This window comes from Alosa sapidissima, chromosome 6 (genome assembly GCF_018492685.1).
Source record: "Alosa sapidissima isolate fAloSap1 chromosome 6, fAloSap1.pri, whole genome shotgun sequence".
NCBI classification, from domain to species: domain Eukaryota; kingdom Metazoa; phylum Chordata; class Actinopteri; order Clupeiformes; family Clupeidae; genus Alosa; species Alosa sapidissima.
Window position 1 is genome coordinate 27,925,908 of NC_055962.1, and position 20,175 is coordinate 27,946,082.

Genomic DNA, 20,175 nt, shown 5'->3' on the forward strand with positions numbered 1-20,175 from the left:
ACCTTGGATAGAGACGACCGCTATTTGTACACAGCTGATGTCGTCATTAATTTCATACACTGAGTAGGCTACCGTAAATTCGTGTCAGTCTAAAAAAGCTTCAATTAAGATACGATAGCATACTATGCCCACACGTAGGAATATATTCAGGATACTGTCCCGCAGTTTAGGACATTTACATCACACGCTGCCTCAGGAAAACAAGTCGCAACATGACAGACAGCCAAACTAGCCACACTGCACTGGCACGTCTCTTCTTGCTACCCTCTGGTAAATGGCTCGGGGCTATCCCCACATTCACCATGACTTTCAGGGACAGCTTCTATTCCCATACCAGAGTTTAATTCACAACACATTCATGAACATGCACCTCTTACTGCCGTTTCTGTTACATGTATCCATTTATATTGCATTGTATTGTTATCTATTGCTATTGCATGGTTAATATAATTAATAATTAGATTAGTTAATTAATTAAAATAATAAGAATTAGAATATACACACATGCCAGCAGGAACATAATTAATTCATTACACAAGAAGCCAATCCATCCATTTTATTTCTTCCAAACCAGCACAAAGTTTTGAAATGAGTGACATATACAGTGTAAAATAATTTACATGGCATGCCTTGCTACCTTCCACAAAACATTCAGTCACCAAATTAGTCTCCCATTTTTTTCAAGTATTTCTTTTTTTTTTTTTATCATCGTTGCCTACAACTATGTGTACAAAGCATATCTGTTCAGTTAAACACTTTTCAAAAATGCTACACCTTCCCATACAGTTAATCTCAACCATTCATCAGGAGTTTAAGATCATTCTCCTCAAGTGTTGGAATTAGCACATACAGAAGACCGAGTGTTACACCATATCAGAATGGAAAATGTGATGTCTCCTTGCATGAACAGATGAGCGAAAACAAAAAGAAACAGAAACGTGCATCTCATTGACAAATAAACCTCATATCTAGCATGGGAAGATAATGAGAAGAACATGTACTTAACAGATTCATCTGTGTTGAAATCGGTTGACTTCACAACTGTACACAAACACATCTGACATGATACGCGACCTATACTGCACTTGACTATACTCTATTAACATATAAAAACTCATTCCCTTCTGTAGCCCACAGCCATTCTGAAACACAGCACCTCTATCCCCCTTTACAAACACGACAGTAACAAATCTTCTCAATACAAAGAAATGCTCAGCAACATCTACATAACTTATATACAGCAATGGGAGTAAAATGTCCTTAGTATAAATAAAAAAAAATTACAAACCAGCACTGCATGATACGCCATTTCATTTTACCCCCACCCTGCACTACAATAAATGTGTGCAAGTTTCTCAGGAAAACATTAACATTAAAAGATGGGATCTTTCAAAATATTGCACAAACAAAAATAACACAAAAGAATTTATGAGCGTGTTCCATTTTGGCTTCTCAACTCAATAACATTTTTTTTGTCATTCTCAAAACAGTCATGCTTCCATTTAATGCACACCAAAGACACATTTTCCTGGCATTACATCTATATGACACCATCATTACCTTCATACACATAATGAATGCATGAATTACCTTAAGAAAATTTAAACAAGCTCTTGTGGTTTAATTAATAGACAAGTAAGAGCTGAATCATTCAACTCAATGACTGCTCTATGAGATTGAAAAGTAGAGGAGGGGTTAGACCAAAAGAGCAAAACGGTACAAGAGCGACAAAGAGAGGAAACAGTCACCTGGTCCCATCTAACAGCATTAAGCTTTGGCACACAGACTTTTTTAGGTTTGGAGGTATTAAAGAGCAAAAATGTAAAAATAACTGTACTAATAACTGAATCATATATTGCAATCTAGACTTCATATGCGGATGGCAACAATTATATCCATACAAAAAAACACACAAAGAGAAAGACAAACACACACACACACACACACACAGTGGAGTTATGGTATACAAACCAGAAATCCCACTGTGCAAAAGCAGGCCAATCAGGTCACCTGCTCATAATACTGAAACCTTTCATGGTTATCACACCATGTCAGTTCAAACCTGCTCGCAGTAACCAGCAGGCTACCACATCTCATAGCACAATGCCAGTCCACTTGACTTACTCAACAAATATGCAATCAGATTATAAGATCCTTCATAGAGGCTTCATGCACTTGACTCAACACCTCCACTGAACATAAGGCTACTATGTCTAGTTGTCAGTCAGTGTACTTGCACAAAGAAGCACTTATTTCAGGGTGTTGGACACATACAGCTTGTTGTTGTTTCTATGAGGGGTCTACATTGTAATGCATGAAGTTTATGACAAATTTGTTATAATTAAAAAAAACACACATGAAATGACATTTATGAGACATAGAAAAATATCCATTGTACCTTGCTTAAACCAGGCATTAGCTTTACCTGCACAACTCACTTCATAGAAGTGATGGGTCATGGCTAATAACGCGCCATTTTTTATTTTACTTTTGAGAATTTTGAATACTCAGATTTAGTGTGCCATTTTCAGTCTCAGTAACTGATGCCCAAAACAAAACATCTACAAAGGTGGTGTAAACAAGGTACAACAACATTGTTTGACACACCTACATAAATATATACAATTACAATTATAATGCTGATAGTGATGAACACAAAGTGTTATATAGGTTATAATAATTAGGAGAAATAATATTATCCAACATAGACGGGGGCACAAATGAACAAGTATTATGTAAAGGATATGGTGTGAAACAAAAAAAAAAAAAACAACAACAAAAATCACCCTGAAATGTGATTGCTGCAGTTTTTTTGCCTTTACCAAACCATACATACCAGAACATTTCATACATAGCTCATTCAGTCCCATTTTAAATCAAGTGATAATCTTTCATTTGACCGATCACAAAACGCGCCACCAGTGGAAAACCAATCAAATGACTAAAGGGGATTTATGACTTAGTTCAAGAGACAAACCCTCACTTACTCTGAGTTCAACAGATGTAGATATTTTGTGTAAATGTACTGTTCCTTACACACAATATCACTTACACAACTTACAGCAATTGATTTCAGTGCCCAGTAGTACCTCTATAGTCTGGAAAATCATGGCCATTTTCCAGAAAGCAAAAAGGTTTCAAGTATTACTGTTGCTTACTTTTAAAATTGGACAGACACAAGCACAAAACAAAAAGAACTCTGAGATGTGACCATTTCATCAAGAGAGTAAAGTTCATGTAAGGCAGTCTGTTCGGGGACAGGGGTGTCGTTTCTCTTAGCCTCTATAAACCAGGAGTGTTGGTTTGTATTACAACAGCAGAACACCGAGCTCCTTGTCTCCAGACGAGCAGACATCTCCTGCCAGTCTGAAGAGCCACTCTCTTCCTCCAGGGGGCGCCGTTTTCAGCTTCCCCTATTCTGGTGGAGGCTTTTCCAGAGCTCTTTGTGGTGGGCTTCCTCGGACACATTGTAACCGATTGCTAATCAAACTCAACTCAAGTTAAGAACTGTCCCACAACAGAAACTCTTCTTATAAAACCACAGAGAGAGGGAGACAAGCTGATCACTTCAGTCTCTGGGTGACGTTGGCCAGGGCCACTGCAAAAGCTTGCACAGCAGAGAACGGATACTGAAAGTCCAGTATGTAAGCGTTCCCATCAATCCTTCCAAATTGCATAACCTGTACAGAGACACAAAGTTGTATTAACAACAAAAAACTGAGTTTTACTCAGCTCTGCCTACTTTTTTTACAAGATCCTTGCAGATGAAAACAGTATTTATTTTATTAAAATATCTTCTTTCAAATAAGAGTGTCTTACCTGTCTCCCCTCAAGCTCAATCTGAAAGTTCTTTGCCGACTCCTGAGTAACTCTCCCGCCAAAATCCAGCTGGTAGACCTGTGTGGCCTCGTTCCACAGTGGCTGCTTGTTGGCCATAACATAGACGAAGCCTTGGCTCCCCAGGCTGCGGTCCTCCTTTTCGTTGGCCTTGCGGCACTTAATCTCATCCAGCTCGCAGGCCCCTGCTCTCAGGCTCCTCTTGGTCTTCCAGCCCTTCTTGCTGTTCTGGCTCTGGTTCAGAAGTTCGTCGCCACTAATGAAGAGCTCTGGTTCGCTCTCCGAGCTGTCCTGGAACTCGTTCGTGGTGGCTTTGCTCAGCTTTTTCGCCTTCAATTGCTCCTTTTGGCCCTTGGGCTTCTTTTTGTCCCGCCCACCCAGCCTGGGACTCGAGATGAGGGAGTTGAAGTCGCCGAGGGCCCGGCCTCCATCTTTCTTGGACTTGCTGCCGCCTTCTGTGATGGCCGGAACGTTCGTCTCGTCGGCGCGACCGTTGTCCAGCCTCTTGCGACTCTTCTTGCCGAATTTGTCGGCTCGCTGCGGCACAGGGCTCTCGTTGAGCGACAGCACCTCCTGGAAACCTTCACCAGTCTCGGCAGAAGCCTCAGAGGATCCGAGGTGCCCTTGCAGGTCCGCGGTTTGGGATGGGGGTGGCGGTGGAGGAGGGGAGAGAACCTGCTTCTCCATTACCATATGAGAGGCTTTTGGAGGGAGGGTCCCTGCTGGGCTCGACATGGGTGGGCACGGGTTGTAGGTGCCCCATGGGTGCAAGGCAATGGGGGTCATGGGGACTCCTGCGCAAGAGTTTGCGCTAGGATACATCGGGGGTAGCGGGCAGCAGGCCAGACTGGCAAGATTTTGTGCATAGCCTGGCGACAACACCAGTGGTGGGTCTTGCTGGGAAAAGGGCACAGGGGCTACCACTTCTTTGGGGGAGCAAGGCCGTGGGGATGCCTGCATGGCCTGAAGCTGAGCCCCACTGTAACCTGTAGCTGTCGAGTAGGGCAAAGTGATCGGATATCCCCCTGCCAACTGGAAAGAGGCGGCATTTGGGGAGGTGGGAGACTTAGGGGAGAGAACGAAGGGCACCCGAGACACGTCAAGGTGTTGGGCAGGGCTGAGAATGAGGGGAGGTGGCTTATGCGGGCCCGGTGGGCCAGGCGAAGGAGCCAGTGTGGTGGTCCTCTCCTGTGGGATCCAGATCTCCTCGGTGGCCGACGGGTCCCACTGGTACGGGGGCGGACGTTTGACAGTCAGCGTACCCACTTCGGTACCCACCGCCAGGTGCCTCAGTGACTGACTCAGTGCCTCGTCCTCCGTGAAGGCAGTGTTCACGTAGTCCGCCCTGTCTCGACCAACGCCACTCCCGCCACCCGTCGCACCACCACTGCTGCTACTCCCATCCAAACTCAGCAGGTTGTAAGACGACTGAGAAGGGAGGGGCGAGGCGCTGTTCGAATGCACTATGACGGTGCTGTGTGGCGCACCACTTCCTGTGGGCGGAAAGTCCTGTCGGATGATGGTGCCGCCAGCAATTCCGTTGCTACTACCGGCGGCCCCACTCACGTTGTTGTTACTGCTGCACTGGCTACACGTGTAAAGCGCCGTGGGTACGCGTTGCTGGTAAGTGGCTGTGAGCGAGCTGCTAGCTTTTGCTTTGGTGGGGAGAGTGCGCTGAGGATCCAACATCTGGGACACTTTGAGTGCAGCCTCGCGGCTGTTCCTCCGCAAGGTGGCGTGGATGAGGCTGCTGTCGAGCCTCTGGCCTGGGGTCCGCCCTGAGTTTGTTTGATTCGCCGGATCTGGGTAAGGGGGTGGGTCTCCGCTTGGTATGGAGTATCTGGGCACAGTGAGGCGATTGAGGGTGGCGGACGCGTACGGGAGTTGCACTTTCTTGCCGTCGGCGGACGCGGCCGAAGCGGAGGAAGAAGTGACCCTGAGGGTGGCAGAGCTTCCTGGGCCCTGCAGAGTGTAAACATTTTGGTTGCACACGAGCCGCGTGCGCGGGCGGCAAACCTCCTCTACGTTTCCACTGCTGTCAAACGTTGTGATCCTCTCGTAGCCCAGCGGCGTTGGGTACTGCACCCCCTGGGCACCGGGAGGGTACAGCGTGAACTCCCCTTTCTTCAGGCACAAGTCCACTGGGGGCGGCGTTCCACTCACCCCCCCTGCCCCGCCAGAGACGGCCGACCCGGCAGCCGAGGCGGCCGAGGCAGCAGCTGCAGCCGCCGCGACTGCGGCCGCCACCGTCCCCGGGTAAGGGGGAGGCGGGTTCATTTTGCTGAGCTCTAAGGGAGCACTGAAGACCACAGCATCACCTTCAGCCAGCTGAGGAGTGGAGCGTGTGGGTTTGATCTTCAACAGGTGCTCGTGCTCCACTCGTTCGACAGCCGCGTGGTCACTGGGAGAGTGAGGCACCTGTAGCATCGCCTGTTGGAGCTGAAGGAGTGGACCGGGAGACTGGCCCTGAGGTAGGGGGTTAGGTGGGATCTGGATCTGAATGGGGTGCTGCTGCAGCTGCTGCTGTTGTTGTTGCTGAAGCTGCTGTTGCTGCATCTGTTGGTGTTGCTGCTGCTGCTGTTGTAGCTGCTGCTGAATCTGTTGCTGTTGTTGTAGCTGCTGCTGCTGCTGTTGCTGCATCTGTTGATGTTGCTGTTGTAGTTGCTGTTGCTGCATTTGTTGTTGTAGCTGCTGCTGGAGTTGTTGCTGCTGAATCTGCTGCTGATGTTGCTGCAGTTGTTGCTGCTGCATCTGTTGCTGCTGCATCTGTTGATGCTGTTGTAGTTGTTGTTGATGCTGTTGCAGCTGCTGTAATTGCTGTATCTGTTGTTGCTGCTGTATTTGCTGCTGTTGTTGCATTTGATGGAGATGCTGCTGCATTTGTTGATGCTGAAGCATCTGATGTTGGTGTTGCTGTTGCTGCTGAAGTTGCTGCTGTAATTGTTGATGTTGTTGCTGCTGCTGCTGTTGCTGTTGTTGTTGCTGTTGTAGCTGCTGAAGTTGTTGAATTTGATGCGGTTGAAGTTGGTGGTGGTGCTGCTGCTGTTGTTGCTGTTGTTGTTGCTGCTGTTGTTGTTGCTGTTGCTGCTGATGAGACAGCGCTGGACCGACCAGAAGCCTTCCGACCTCCAGCCCCCCAAAGATCACCTGACCAGGGCTGGAGTATCTGGTGGGAACAGTGTACTGAGCCGTCAGCACAGAATCCTGGCCTTGATCAGATGCTGCTGCTGCCGCCGCCACTGCTGCTGCAGTGGCCATAGGATTGGTCAGGATGTCCAACTGGACATTCTGATTGGCTAAGAGTGACTGAACCAGCCCAATGCTTTGGGTTGGAGACATGGCTTGAGCAGGGCTGTGAATGGGGGCAATGGGGATATTAACAGTGCAAGGAGGGTTGTCGTCAGCCACTCCTGAGGGCCCGGTAACAGGGAGGTCATCCTCATCCTCGCTGAAGACGTTGGGGCTGAACACTGGCAGATTGATGTAGTCCATGGAGATCTTTCTCACCTCAGGCAGGTAGATGGTCATTTGACGAGGTTGAAGATGAAGCAGGCTTGTCTTGTAGATGACTGGACCAGGACAGGGTGGCAAAACCACAAAGAAGAAAATACATTGTTATGATTCCCAACAAAGGCAACTGATATCCTGAAGATTCATGACATAACGGACGGAATCACTCTTTGGTAGGAATTTTACCTGCGCCAAGATTTGTTGGCAAGAAAGTGGCAAGCCCAACAATTTTGAACTTGGTTCCCCATATATTAGATGTCACCTGAGCAAGGTAATTATGCTGAAGAAACAAATAATCACCAGTTATTAACAGTCAAAAACACTTCCAAACAAATATTTTGGTATTGCTCTTTAACCACACCTCAGTAACCACAATGAAATCTGTCTTTAAGCTGAGACACTGCGATGTAACAAAGTCCATTCACAGCTACGGGTACCTGTGTGATGTCATCAAGTGGAAACTCTCTGCGGGTCAGGCTCGGAGAACCAATGGAGGGTTTCCGGATTGGTAACCGTGGTGATCGTGATATTTCCTGTGTGGCACGGGAGAGCTTTGGGGACTTTCGGGGATCTATATTGATCCTGTTGGTAAAGGGACACACTAAGTCTCTACAGAGAAGGTAGTAGACGGAAAAAGAGGTTGAAATCAAGGTGCAACAGGCATGCAGAATACCTACTTGTACTACCTACGACATAAAAGTTCAACATACGTAGGACAACAAACAACATAACATAATTTGAAATGAAATAGCAAAATGAAGGTTGGAAAAGGTTTTAAGACACAGAAAATCACAATTGCTTTTGCCCGATTTGCTATTGATGCACAATTGCATGATTTTAGCTTGTTCTTCACACTGCCTTTAAAAAGAAAACGTGAAAATGTGAAAAAAAGAGCACAAGTGTGAGTAAACAGGCAGGAGACTTTAGTACCGCGGTAGTTTGGGTGACTTGCTTCCCCTGGATATCTTTGGTGATTTCTTGCCCACCCAGTCATCACTAAGCTCAATGTCACTGGAGTCGGAACAGTTGCAGCTGTCAATCATGGAGGAGATCAAAGTGTTTCCATAGACTTCATCTGAATGAAAGAACACAGAGCCAAAGTCAAACCACTGCCATGGTAAAGATAGCAACTCAACCTTGATTCGTTTTCATCAATATATTTCCATGATATTATTCTTATCATAGTCACCTAGACTAATCTTACCCATTTAAAGATAACTTTCATTAAATCACTAGATTCCACTAAATTGGAATTTCATTGCACAAGTGGATAAGGAATAAAAACAAATAGTGAAGCATTCCCACTTTATTCTGACCTCTCTTGCACCCATGTTCCACACAACACCCACCGGTCTTCCCATCGGTCTTGGGGTCCATGATGACGAATTCCGGACGGAGCTTGCTGATCCTGCGGCCCTTGAGGATGGGCACGAGGCCGCCTAGATACTCCAGGTAGAGGGTGTAGCAGGGTCCCCCCACCTCGGGGTTGTCCTCCGTGCGCTTCATGGTGCAGTGCAGGCGCTCGTTCCCGGACGTGGGGTAGCTGACAAAGTCCCGCATGTTGTTGGGATCGGGAATAGGGGGCTGAGTGGACACACATCATGAGTCATGTGAACTTCAGACTGATCAAGTGCAGAGAAAAGTGAACTCAATTGCTGCATTACTGAATAAATTCCATTAGATTATCCTTCGTTAAAATATATTAATATATAGCTGAATGAGGGTGTTCCATGGAAGTCCTTTAGAGGATTTCTTTTGCAATTATTTTGCAACGTCATATAAATGAAGGAAGGAAGCAGGAAGAGGATGTAACCAGTGACAGATACACCACAGCCACCCCTCTCAGGCACACGTACCTTGATGGTGGGTGCAAAGGCGGTGGTGACGTAGGTTCCGAGGCGGGAGGGCATGGTGAGCTTGGCCACGTCCTTCTCCTCACGCACGGCGCTGGCGATGCCCTGCTGGCACAGCAGCTGCAGGCTGGCCACACGGTGCTCCACACGCACCACGTACAGCGCTGGCCCACACGCCAGGAACAGGCGCGAGTCACGGTGGCCCCAGCACAGCGTGGTGATGGGGCGCTGAGCGCAAACAAACAAAAACATACACATAAACACACAAACATATACATTACATACATAATTTTATAACAAGTTACACAATTATACACACAATTATATTTAACATTATTCTAATCAAAACTGATCAAAGCTATACAAATTTCGCATTGCTTTTAGGCATTTTACAACCACTTACAAAGTGATAAGCTCACACACACCATTGCACAATTAATCCTATCCAAGCGAACCACTAGGTATTACTAATGGCTATGACAGTCTTCAGTGACACACGAGACTCATTCACCTGTGCAGGTGTGTCCAGGGTGTAGACGTGCTCCCCGCGGACGTTGTAGAATTTTACTGTGGCGTTCCTTGCCGAGGGAGCGCAGGCGGGGTCAGAAGACACTACGTGTCTCTCCATCCCAGCCACAGCCAGCAGGTCACCTTGAGAGCACCACTGTACCACGACATCTGCAAGGGAGCACACACACACACACACACACACTCAGTTGTATAGTCAGTTCTATGTTGATCTCCATTTTTAGACCACAAATGTTAGTGCAGGAGTTCTCACCTTTTAGCCCTGAGCGGATGTGTATGGGAGAGAGGTCGTCATAGTTATTCATCAGGTTGATGTCTCCCGAGGTGAAGCAGACCGTTAGCAGCGGCCGCAGGCTGTGCACTACACAAAGAACAAGACCAGGAACCATTACATTGCTTTACATTTTGCTGACGCATTTTTAACCAAAGCGACTAACAACATGGTAAACAGTTTAAGTTTTAAAGCAATTCTCAACAATACCAAACACCTCAGCCAGAACAACGGCAAAAAGACGGTGGAAATATTATTTTTTTTAACCTGAAGATTTTAAAACCATTAGCAGGACATTGGTCATTACCATCCAAATTACCCACCCAAACCAAAATCCCATTCCCATAACTCTAGGAACCGGTCATGTGATTGCCCTGCAGCATTGCTAAAAAGTTTTATGCTATGTGTAATCAAATCATGTATTCTTAAGAGGAAAAGTCATCAGAGCTTTCTCATGAAGTGCTTTAGTCACCAGCAGTTTGCCACACCTCAACATTGCAAAATGTTATACAAAGAAAAATAAATTACTGTAACTCTTAACTCATACTCAGAGCTCCAACTCTAACCTTGGGCTTTCGTTGCTTAGATTAACCATGTCCACTCGGATCATGCTTCATAGTCAGGAGACTTACTCACAGATAACAGCAAAACCTCATCATACTTTATCAAATTCCCTAGAATTGTGTACACTCCCTGTCTGACAGAAACATTTAATTGTCAGGTTACAGGACTCTGTTTGAGCAATCTGACACATTGCACATTGCGGGGGGGGTGACTTTCTCTTCTCAGGCTCTTGCTCTTCTCTGTAAGACAGACGACATCAGGTGTTTTTCTATGGGGAATCGCCCCCTACGCAGGAGAATGTAAAGAGCATCCACACCCCCCAAACACACACACACACACACACACACACACACACACACACACACACGTGAGACCCCCCCCCCCCCCCACACACACACACAAAAGAGTATGCCAAACTATAAGAAAACCATTCTGCAAATCACATTGCCTATTCATACCACCCTCTGACTTCACATGAAAAGAGGGGTGCCAAGGCCAAGTTAAACTAACTATTAGGGTGGAGGAGGAGAGACATAAACCTTCTATTTATTTGCTAATGTATGGATTATGTAGCCATAGTAACAGGGAATGATACTTTTTGGAGAAGTTTATGGAACCTGTACCTAAAGTAATGGTGCTGGTAACCCTGGTAACAGTCTTCTGCCAGTCATCCATCCTGATTACAGCACCACAACACCGGACTCTCAAGCACACTTCACCCAAAAAGACAAGGATGCACATACAGTCTTTACTTTTTGGAGTAGTTTATGGAATCAGTAGCTGAAGTAATGGCAAAGAGCATGTGGTGACGCAAGCCCAGCATGATGGCCGTGACGTTCAGTGGCGTAACAAACCAATGGTGGGCCAAGGTGTGAGAGTGCTACGCGGGCCCCATACCAACATACTTTAGCCCAGGATGAATTAGCTCTGATACATGCAATACACATTAAGGGTGACTTCAATTGTTTATGCAAAGGGCCTGAGGCACCGAAGTAGTTACAGATTACAATTTCAAATAAAAAAAAAAACACACGACTACATAGGATCCATTACATGTGAAAACATTAAAAATAATTTTATTAACAGCCTGCAGGCCAGGGTAATCTAATATTACTGCATCATCATCAACTCGCATGGAATTATGGGAACACTTAATGCGCTCAATGCGCCTCTTCAACCCTCTGCTGAAACTGCAAGCGTAGATTGCTTGCTTATAAACTCGCACTGCGCAGAAACAAAACTTAAATGTAGCCCAACTTATTTAACCGTGCAGGAACCAAATAAAATCATTCAAATGCATACACTCCCCAATATGCGTGAATTAGGCCATTAGAAGAAGGCCATCTTACGAGCCTTTCGTTGTGCAAAATCGTCAACGATGTTCCCAATATTTAATGCTCTGGCTCTCGTATTTTCAATGGACAGGATAGCTAACCCACTGAGCCTCTCCTGCCCCATGCTGCTCCTTAGGTAGGTCTTAATAAGTTTGAGTTTGGAAAAAGATCGCTCAGCTGTTGCCACAGTCACAGGCAATGTCAGAAACAACATGAGAGCAGTACACACTTCCCGAATGTGGATGTTACACTGTCATAATCTACCACCAGCATTTTGGCAAGTTGAAAAATAGATGACTTCTGTGAAATCTCTGCTTTAAAGCAAGACCTGAATGAGAGGAGTTGTGTTGGGAATGTTGGTGCAATGTCCCTGCTATAATGGTCTGACAAACGTCTTGCCTTTTCAAGCAGTTCATAATCACCTGCGAGTTGAAGGGTCATAGGACGTAAAGACTCAAACACATGACAAGTTTCCCGCATACTTGCAAATCTTTGGGAGAGCTGACTGATTATGATGTCCAGAGTTGCATTAAATACCTGCACTTTGAAGTATCTCTCTTTTGGTCAGAACGATGACTGAAATGTGCAGCCACCATCCATTCAAAAAATCACAACAAATCACTTAGCCTACCCAGAAATCCTTGCTGCATCTCAGCAGAAAGAAAGATACTCTGGCGAAACAGTATGACGACAAAGAAAGATGGTAATTTGATTTAGACGTTTTTATTTGATAGTTTGATTCTTAATGGTGAAGTTCTAAAAAAAAATTTTAAAAAAAGGAGGCAGGGCGGGGGTAGCGACGGGCCCCGGGAGGTCACGGGCCCTGGTGCGACTGCACTTGCTGCACCTACTATAGTTACGCCACTGGTGACGTTCATGATTCTGGCTACTACCAGCTGGCCAACAGCAGGGGCCTTTTAGTGGCGGTCACCTAAACGCCACATGTGCACTTTTGTCCTGCTTTTCATGCCTCACCTATTCAGGCAGCTTTTACCACCTCCGTTCAAACCAGCACGGCATTCTTACAAAGTAATAGGCTCTGAAAATGCTCACTCTGAATGACGGGGGGGAAAACCTGAATTGAAAGAGTTTTCAGAGGGTTAGGCAGTTAGGATAACTATAAGAGCTGGTCAGGATGACCTCGTATTGTCTTTTTGTGCGGAGTTTACACAAACACACACACAATCCCAAGTCTACGAGTTCAGACTCACTCACACACACACACGCTTCAAAGCAGCACTTCTAACGCTCATCCTACTTCCAGACTCAATATGCATGCAGTACAGTATAGTATAGTATAAGTATATGTATATACTTTTTTGATCCCGTGAGGGAAATTTGGTCTCTGCATTTATCCCAATCCGTGAATTAGTGAAACACACGCAGCACACAGTGTACACACAGTGAGGTGAAGCACACACTAATCCCGGTGCAGTGAGCTACCTGCAACAACAGCGGCGCTCGGGGGGCAGTCAGGGGTTAGGTGCCTTGCTCAAGGGCACTTCAGCCGTGGCCTACAAGTCGGGGTTCGAACCGGCCACCCTCCGGTTACAAGTCCGAAGTGCTAACCAGTAGGCCACGGCTGCCCAGTACGCTGATGGTGCAGGGGAGGCAGTTCAGAACACAGCAATAGTACCAAAAACTAGCAAGGAGTGCCAGATGGGCACCACCCAGGCTCCATCTGCGCTGACCACGAGACGGGGCCGGCGAGTGGGAAATCAGAACAGCTGGATAAAGCTTTCGCAGTACTCTGGCCCCAGGGGAGCATCACTCTGCTCCAGATTAACTCGGTGGCAGCGGCAGCAGTGCTTATTTTAGGAGGGGGGGGCGGGGGGGGGGGCGGGGGTGTCTAGGATGGATTAAGGGGGCAAGGTCAAAGGATAGGGGACGTGGGGACGTGTGTGTGTGTGTGTGTGTGTGTGTGTGTGTGTGTGTGTGTGTGTGTGGAGGGGGGTGTTATGGGTCCATTGTAATTATGAGTGCTCCTGGTTGTGGCTGGTTGTGCGTAGGCCTGATCCTAACAATGAAGTGAAGCTGGTCTGAACACTCTAGAATGCACAGTTGTTGGACGCTGGAACGCTGTGTCTTGGATGGAATCAGAACTCACTAACCTCTTCAAAATGGAAAAGTGCTATTTAGGGGACAAGCCTCAGGCACTGTGAGACTATTCTTAAGATGCTTTCAGGACTTTGAGTAGTTCCGTCTACAAGGCCGGCCAGATCCCTTTCCAGGAGGCATTGTGAATGAGAACCTCTAGAGAGGGCTTTAGGGGCTGAGAGTGGCTTCAACAACACGCTTAACGGATAACATGTTTCACTACAGCAGCCAATAAATGATTTGGAGTGAGAGAATGTCGATGAAAAACTTTGAAAAACTGCTTAAATCAGTAATAACACGGGGGGGGGGGGGGGGGGGGGGGAAGAGAGAGAGAGAGAGAGAGAAAGCAGAAGGACCCTGGACAATGACGCTTACCCTGTGGGGGAGCATAGTCATCTGAATCGGTGTCGCTCTCGCTGCTATCCTCCACCAGGAAGTTGGGGTAGTTCCAGGCCATGCTCACGATGCCGTCTGATTCGTGGAGCAGGATGTGGGCCAGCATGCGGCCGTGGCAGTCCATCACGATCACCTGACCATCAGCTGTGCCAAACAGCACCTGCAGGGGGCAGCGTAGAGCAGGACGGATGAATCAGAGCCTGGATATGGGCCTAGGGCAGTGTTTTTCAACCTTTTTTGGGCCACAGTACATTTTTTACATAAAAAAAAAAAAAAATCACAGCACACCACCAACCAAAACTGTAGCAAAATTACACACTGTAGCCTAATACAGCAAGTTTCTCCATTTGTTTACAGTTCACAGTTTACAGTCTTTTTTTTCCTTTTCAAGTAGGCTAGTCCTATTTATGTATCACTGTTTTATGTTTTTTCACCCATAGATATTAAAAAGCTAGATACGGCATTGTCCGTTGAGTTCTATTAAGTGGCATAGACTACATGATCACGGCCGTCATATTGCTGGGGGCAAACACTTATGGGCAACATTTGCCAACAATCAGAGACACCTGTCTGATGTCCAATCAGAGACACCTGTCTGATGTCCAATCAGAGACACCTGTCTGATGTCCAATCAGAGACACCTGTCTGATGTCCAATCAGAGACACCTGTTTCTCAATTGGCCTCCAGTGATTGTTGCCCCCACCATGATGGCAGCACCATTTACGTACCCTACGTTCTGGAGCCCAATGCGGTATCTCTAATATCTATTTTTCACTGCCACTTTTTGTGCGCATCACTTAATTAACAAGGTCATTATCGCACTACCTACTGCCACCCACTGACATGAAAGACTATTTATTTACTTAGCAAGTCACTACATTGCAGGCACAATGGCATAGCCTACTATTTGCAACAACTAAATAATACATGTTTTTGGACCGATGTGAAAGTCAAATTGGACACGGCACACCTAATGATCTCTCACGGTACACTGGTGTGCTGCGGAACGCGGTTGAAAATCACTGACCTACAGTATAATAAGTGTGTGCTCTCAGTGGCCTAGGGTATAATAAGTGTGTGCTCTCAGTGGCCTAGGGTATAATAAGCGTGTGCTCTCAGCGTATTACAATGAGATGTAGGAGGCCTGATTCATCATCAAAATTCATTCAAAAGGCAGACTCATTGTAGGCTTGTGAAATAGTGGAATAATGCATTTTATGAGGTAGCAAGTTCATTTCAAAGCAATTCAAGCTTTGGTCACATGTAGTAGTACTGTAGTACTTTGGTCACATGTAGTTTTTGTACAGTCAAGATGACGGTATCAAATGAGAAATCTCAAATCCTAGTTATAGCTGCACTCATGTTTGATGTTATTACAGCTTAACTACATGGGCTGTAACAGCAATCACTGCTTACGGATACTGTGAACCTGGCACTCTTCCCCATGGCTTGTTTCTGGCACAGCTGTGCCCATTGTAGGTTTGTCAACCTTTAGCAATCAATCCTGCAGCAAGGAATAGTACGGAAGCGCAGGACCTTTGCTGACACTGTGGGAGGGTTTAAGAAAGCAACAGCTGATGAAACAGGGCTGTTGGGATGGCGGGGATGGGGTTGAGGGAGTTGATCTGACGGGATCCATTCTGACAGAATTCTGACAGAGAGAGATCAGAGGCCTGGCTGACACGTCTCACTGACCGACACAGACTCTGACTGGGGTGTGAGTGCAGTGTGGGTGTCCAACAAACACCACAAACACAACACACACCAGAGGCAGAATGAAGAAATCCAAGATAAGTGATAAAGCGAGGTTTGACATAGCGTTTTCTGGTCATCCTAGCTCAACTCGTTTCACTAACGCCAATCCAGGATGAGTAGGAGCGACTAGGACAGCCAGGTGTAAGTTATTCAGGATACATGCGTGTTCCCGTTTCTGCCCCAAAGAACTCACGGTTGGGAAAAAAAAGACGCGGAAAATAGCGTCATCCACACAAAGTGAACAACCGCTTTTGATATAGACTTAACAATTAAGTAAAGTTTTCCTTTTTTGAATGGGGAATCATGGCTATTTCTGTAAAACAGCAGGAGTAGGTGTGGTAGACTAACTGAATGCAAATTTATGTATGCGCCCACGTGTGAGTGCTTCCTTGTCTCGGCACGCACGCTTGCCAGCGCAAGACAGCGCTTGCCACTGCAAAGATGCACATAGTATGACTATATACACCTTTATATTGTCTTAATTACCGAATTAGTTGAAAACACCTTTGAAAAAATGGCCCTCCACTTCCAATGAACGACTACAGTAGGCTATTCATAAAACATCTATCAACAAAAGAAGCAAACAACAAGTATGTTAATAATTATAAGGCGACCATAATTAAAATAACCATATGGTATTAGGCAGACAATCTGCTGTGTTTTGCGAGTAAATAGGCTACATGTAGCAAATAGTATATAAATGGAATAAAGCTCTTAAAAAAATTCACATGGAAATCTGATTTGAATGACAGCTGGCTGAACCAGAGACTTTCTAATGAGGAGACACAGCACTCAAAAAATCCTCCATAGAAATGCATGGGGTTAGTTTGTAACGCCAATATGGCCGTTGTCTATACATATCCCACCCCTTCCTCGGCAAAACGTCGACATGTGAATACATTGAGCCAATCATATGGTGTGTTGTGAAGACATTGTGCCAATCATATGGTGTGTTGTGAAGACATTGAGCCAATCATATGGTGTGTTGTGAAGACATTGTGCCAATCATGTGTTTTCTTTTTTTTTTGCTAATCATGTGTTGTGAACTTGCCGCTGGAGCAAGGTTGGTGTCGTGAAGCCTTGCGCACGTGCATTTCTGCCGAATAGGATGCCCAATGAGTGCCCAAAAAGCGTTGCAATATGGCCGCCGAGTGGAGGGACTTGCCTAAAAGGACTTGGCTGAACCAATAAGACAACATAATTAACATTAGAATTAACTAAGCCTGGCTGTTAGCCTCGTCGGGACCAGGCTAGGTGCAGAGAATAAATCCACTTGGTAACTTATGTGCCATCTCTTTTGTGAAACCAAGTCAAGGCTAAATTCATCCAGGCTAACCAAAAAATCCCAGCTTAACCCTTTATCTAGGTTTTGTGAAATACCCCTCTGGCCAGACACCCAACTAAAAACAACACACACTAGGCCAGCTGACACAACAAAAACACACACCAGGCCAGCAGACACAACAAAAACAAGACGCACCAGGCCACAGCAGGCCGGAACACAACCCTGAGAACATTCCAATTCTAAATACATGGTTGCTTCTGCCATTCCTTTATATGTGATAAAGGCGTCTGCCAAATCCCATAACCATAACCATAACTTCAGCAGTTTATTGCAAAACTATCCTAACCTAAAACTCTTCTCTGTTCCTCAAAATCAGATCTTCAGAAGGTTGAGCATCTTTTAAAGCATCTTTGCTACTACACACTGCAACACAATGGCTAATTCTAACATTGGAGTACTTCAACCATACATGTTTGAACTGGAATACAATTCTGAAGAAGATAAAGAGCGAATTTTACAAGGTCCCCTACAAGTTGGAGTGTGAAATTGGTAGGATAAAGTGGTTATTCCATTTCTTTCCCTTTCAGTAAAGTAACAGAAATGTAATAGTAAAACAGGCTGGCTTGACAACATAATTAAACAGTTAATTGTGATGCTGTGAATAATGTTTATGTAACATCTAGCAAGACTAAAAACATGATTATTATTGAATGGGGTCTTCAGTGGAGAGAAATGAAGGGGGGGGGGGGCAGTCTGCAGTTTAGCACCTGCCCAGGTAAACTCTAGCCTTACAGGCCTCCGCACTGCCTTACCTGCCCAGGTCAACTCTAGGCGGACAGGCCTCTGCACTGCCTTACGTGCCCAGGTCAACTCTAGGCGGACAGGCCTCTGCACTGCCTTACGTGCCCAGGTAAACTCTAGCCTTACAGGCCTCCGCACTGCCTTACCTGCCCAGGTCAACTCTAGGCGGACAGGCCTCTGCACTGCCTTACCTGCCCAGGTTAACTCTAGCCTTGGCCTCCGCACTGTCTTACCTGCTGGTCATCAGGGGTCCAGATGCCACAGGTGATCTGACTCTCCAAGTTGATCTCGGACGACCAGTGTCTCTGACCGCTGACAGAGCCCACCAGCACGAAGCCGTCGCGGTAGGAGATGAGCGCCTGTGTGCCATCATGTGACCACGTGAAGTCGCTGACCTACAAAAGATGAAGCGCAAAGAAAAGGCTATACTTAGAGGCATGGATGTCCGCCTTATGATGCGTACAGCGCGCTCACTGCGAGGACGTGGCTTTGTGGTTATATTAGGAACCTCATTGGGAGCGTTCTCCGCAAAATGACAACATTCTCTATTCTGACATGGCACCATTGGAGAAGGCTTTTGATCAGCAGACTGCTCATAAAAGGCATCTTTCTTGGACTAATAAAACTTAAAGTTATTTTGGCATGCGAGGAACAAAAACTGCGGCTATATTTATCCACTTGCAGTGAAATGCAACCAACATTTTGCATGACATCCTTTTTTTTTTGCAAATCTCCATGAGCTTTAACCTTTTCTCAAATATAAGGCCTATTTATAGATTTAACAACGCAAAATGAGACAGTCTGTTGGAATTTAAAAGGGAGGAGAGACATGGGCGCTGAGAAGCCATAGCTCACTGTGACACCGTGAAGTCCTCCATGACCTCTCAGACCTCCATGTCACTCAGTCAAGCCAAAACAAATAAAGCAACATCAGAATAAAGGAATCAGATGTCTAATCCCTTGTTCATATTCTAACATGAAAAAAGGAAAATGAGAGGAGTCCTAAGAGTCTAAGGCGATTTGAGTGAGGACACTTTCTAGTAAGTCTTTTAAGTGCAAAAACAAAGAATTACAAGTATTTTAAAAGTGTTGTATAAATCTGTGTTAGTTGTACTACTTATACTTAAGCATTCCATAATCTAACATTACATATCACATACATTCCATTAGTGCTTACATAATCATAGTAGGCTTAGCCTCAACCTCATTTGAACCTATTCAATTCTAATTAACATAAATCCTTACAGAGCTAGACATCATTTTTACTCCGCTGGGTGATAAATGGACTGACCGCTCAGAATCAATGTGTTACTTCCTTTTCGTGACACCACATTAAAATGGGGGGTGGGAGGGTGTTTTACCTGAGCTCCACGGTCGTTGACTAGCTCCACAGACCAGCGGCCTTCATACTGGATCCACACGAAGATGCCTCCATCAGTGTCGCAGGTGGCCAACTTCTGGAAGGGCTCGTTCCAGCGGACTAAAACCACCTGTTATGGCAACACACACACACACACACACACACACACACTTGGTTAGTTATGATCTTTAAAATCTCAAAATGACAACTGAATTCTTTAATAATAATAACAATAATAATAATAATAATAATATCAGTTGCAGTGAGAAAAAAAATCTTCAGGGGAAAAAACATAAAATGATAACATTTATGAAACATTAAAATAAAGCCATTTGATATTATTTAATGTCTTTATTTCACTGTATGTGTAGCAGTGCTGATGGTCGATTGTAGTAGAGCAGTAGATGTAGCAGTAACAGTAGCATGTTAATGGTCATCAGTAGCCCATCATACTAATGAGAGCAGTGATAGGCTAGTCTGCAACAGCACTGGGGGAACAGTGGACTTACAAGAACACTTCTCAACAAATCACCTCATCATTCACAAACTCCATGACCTCACCCACAGGCCCCCTGAGGGTGGG

General features: G+C 45.6%; 1 protein-coding gene across 2 annotated transcripts in view; it reads right to left on the reverse strand.

Moving 5' to 3' along the window:
* Window positions 1-541: 541 nt before the first annotated feature.
* The window catches only part of tulp4a (TUB like protein 4a), a 33,926-nt gene continuing 14,292 nt past the window's right edge, over window positions 542-20,175 (reverse strand). Inside the window, exons 3-14 of one of the 2 annotated variants that reach the window (XM_042095204.1) lie at window positions 19,594-19,722; window positions 18,466-18,627; window positions 14,370-14,550; window positions 9,982-10,089; window positions 9,712-9,878; window positions 9,204-9,428; window positions 8,697-8,931; window positions 8,278-8,422; window positions 7,785-7,929; window positions 7,534-7,627; window positions 3,820-7,406; window positions 542-3,680 (exon numbers count right to left, since the gene is read on the reverse strand). In XM_042095204.1, coding sequence (XP_041951138.1) covers window positions 3,564-3,680; window positions 3,820-7,406; window positions 7,534-7,627; window positions 7,785-7,929; window positions 8,278-8,422; window positions 8,697-8,931; window positions 9,204-9,428; window positions 9,712-9,878; window positions 9,982-10,089; window positions 14,370-14,550; window positions 18,466-18,627; window positions 19,594-19,722 — 5,295 coding nt within the window. In that variant the 3' untranslated portion in view covers window positions 542-3,563. Of the gene's footprint in view, window positions 3,681-3,819; window positions 7,407-7,533; window positions 7,628-7,784; window positions 7,930-8,277; window positions 8,423-8,663; window positions 8,932-9,203; window positions 9,429-9,711; window positions 9,879-9,981; window positions 10,090-14,369; window positions 14,551-18,465; window positions 18,628-19,593; window positions 19,723-20,175 lie in introns of both variants that reach the window. The other variant, XM_042095203.1, reaches the window with a different exon arrangement.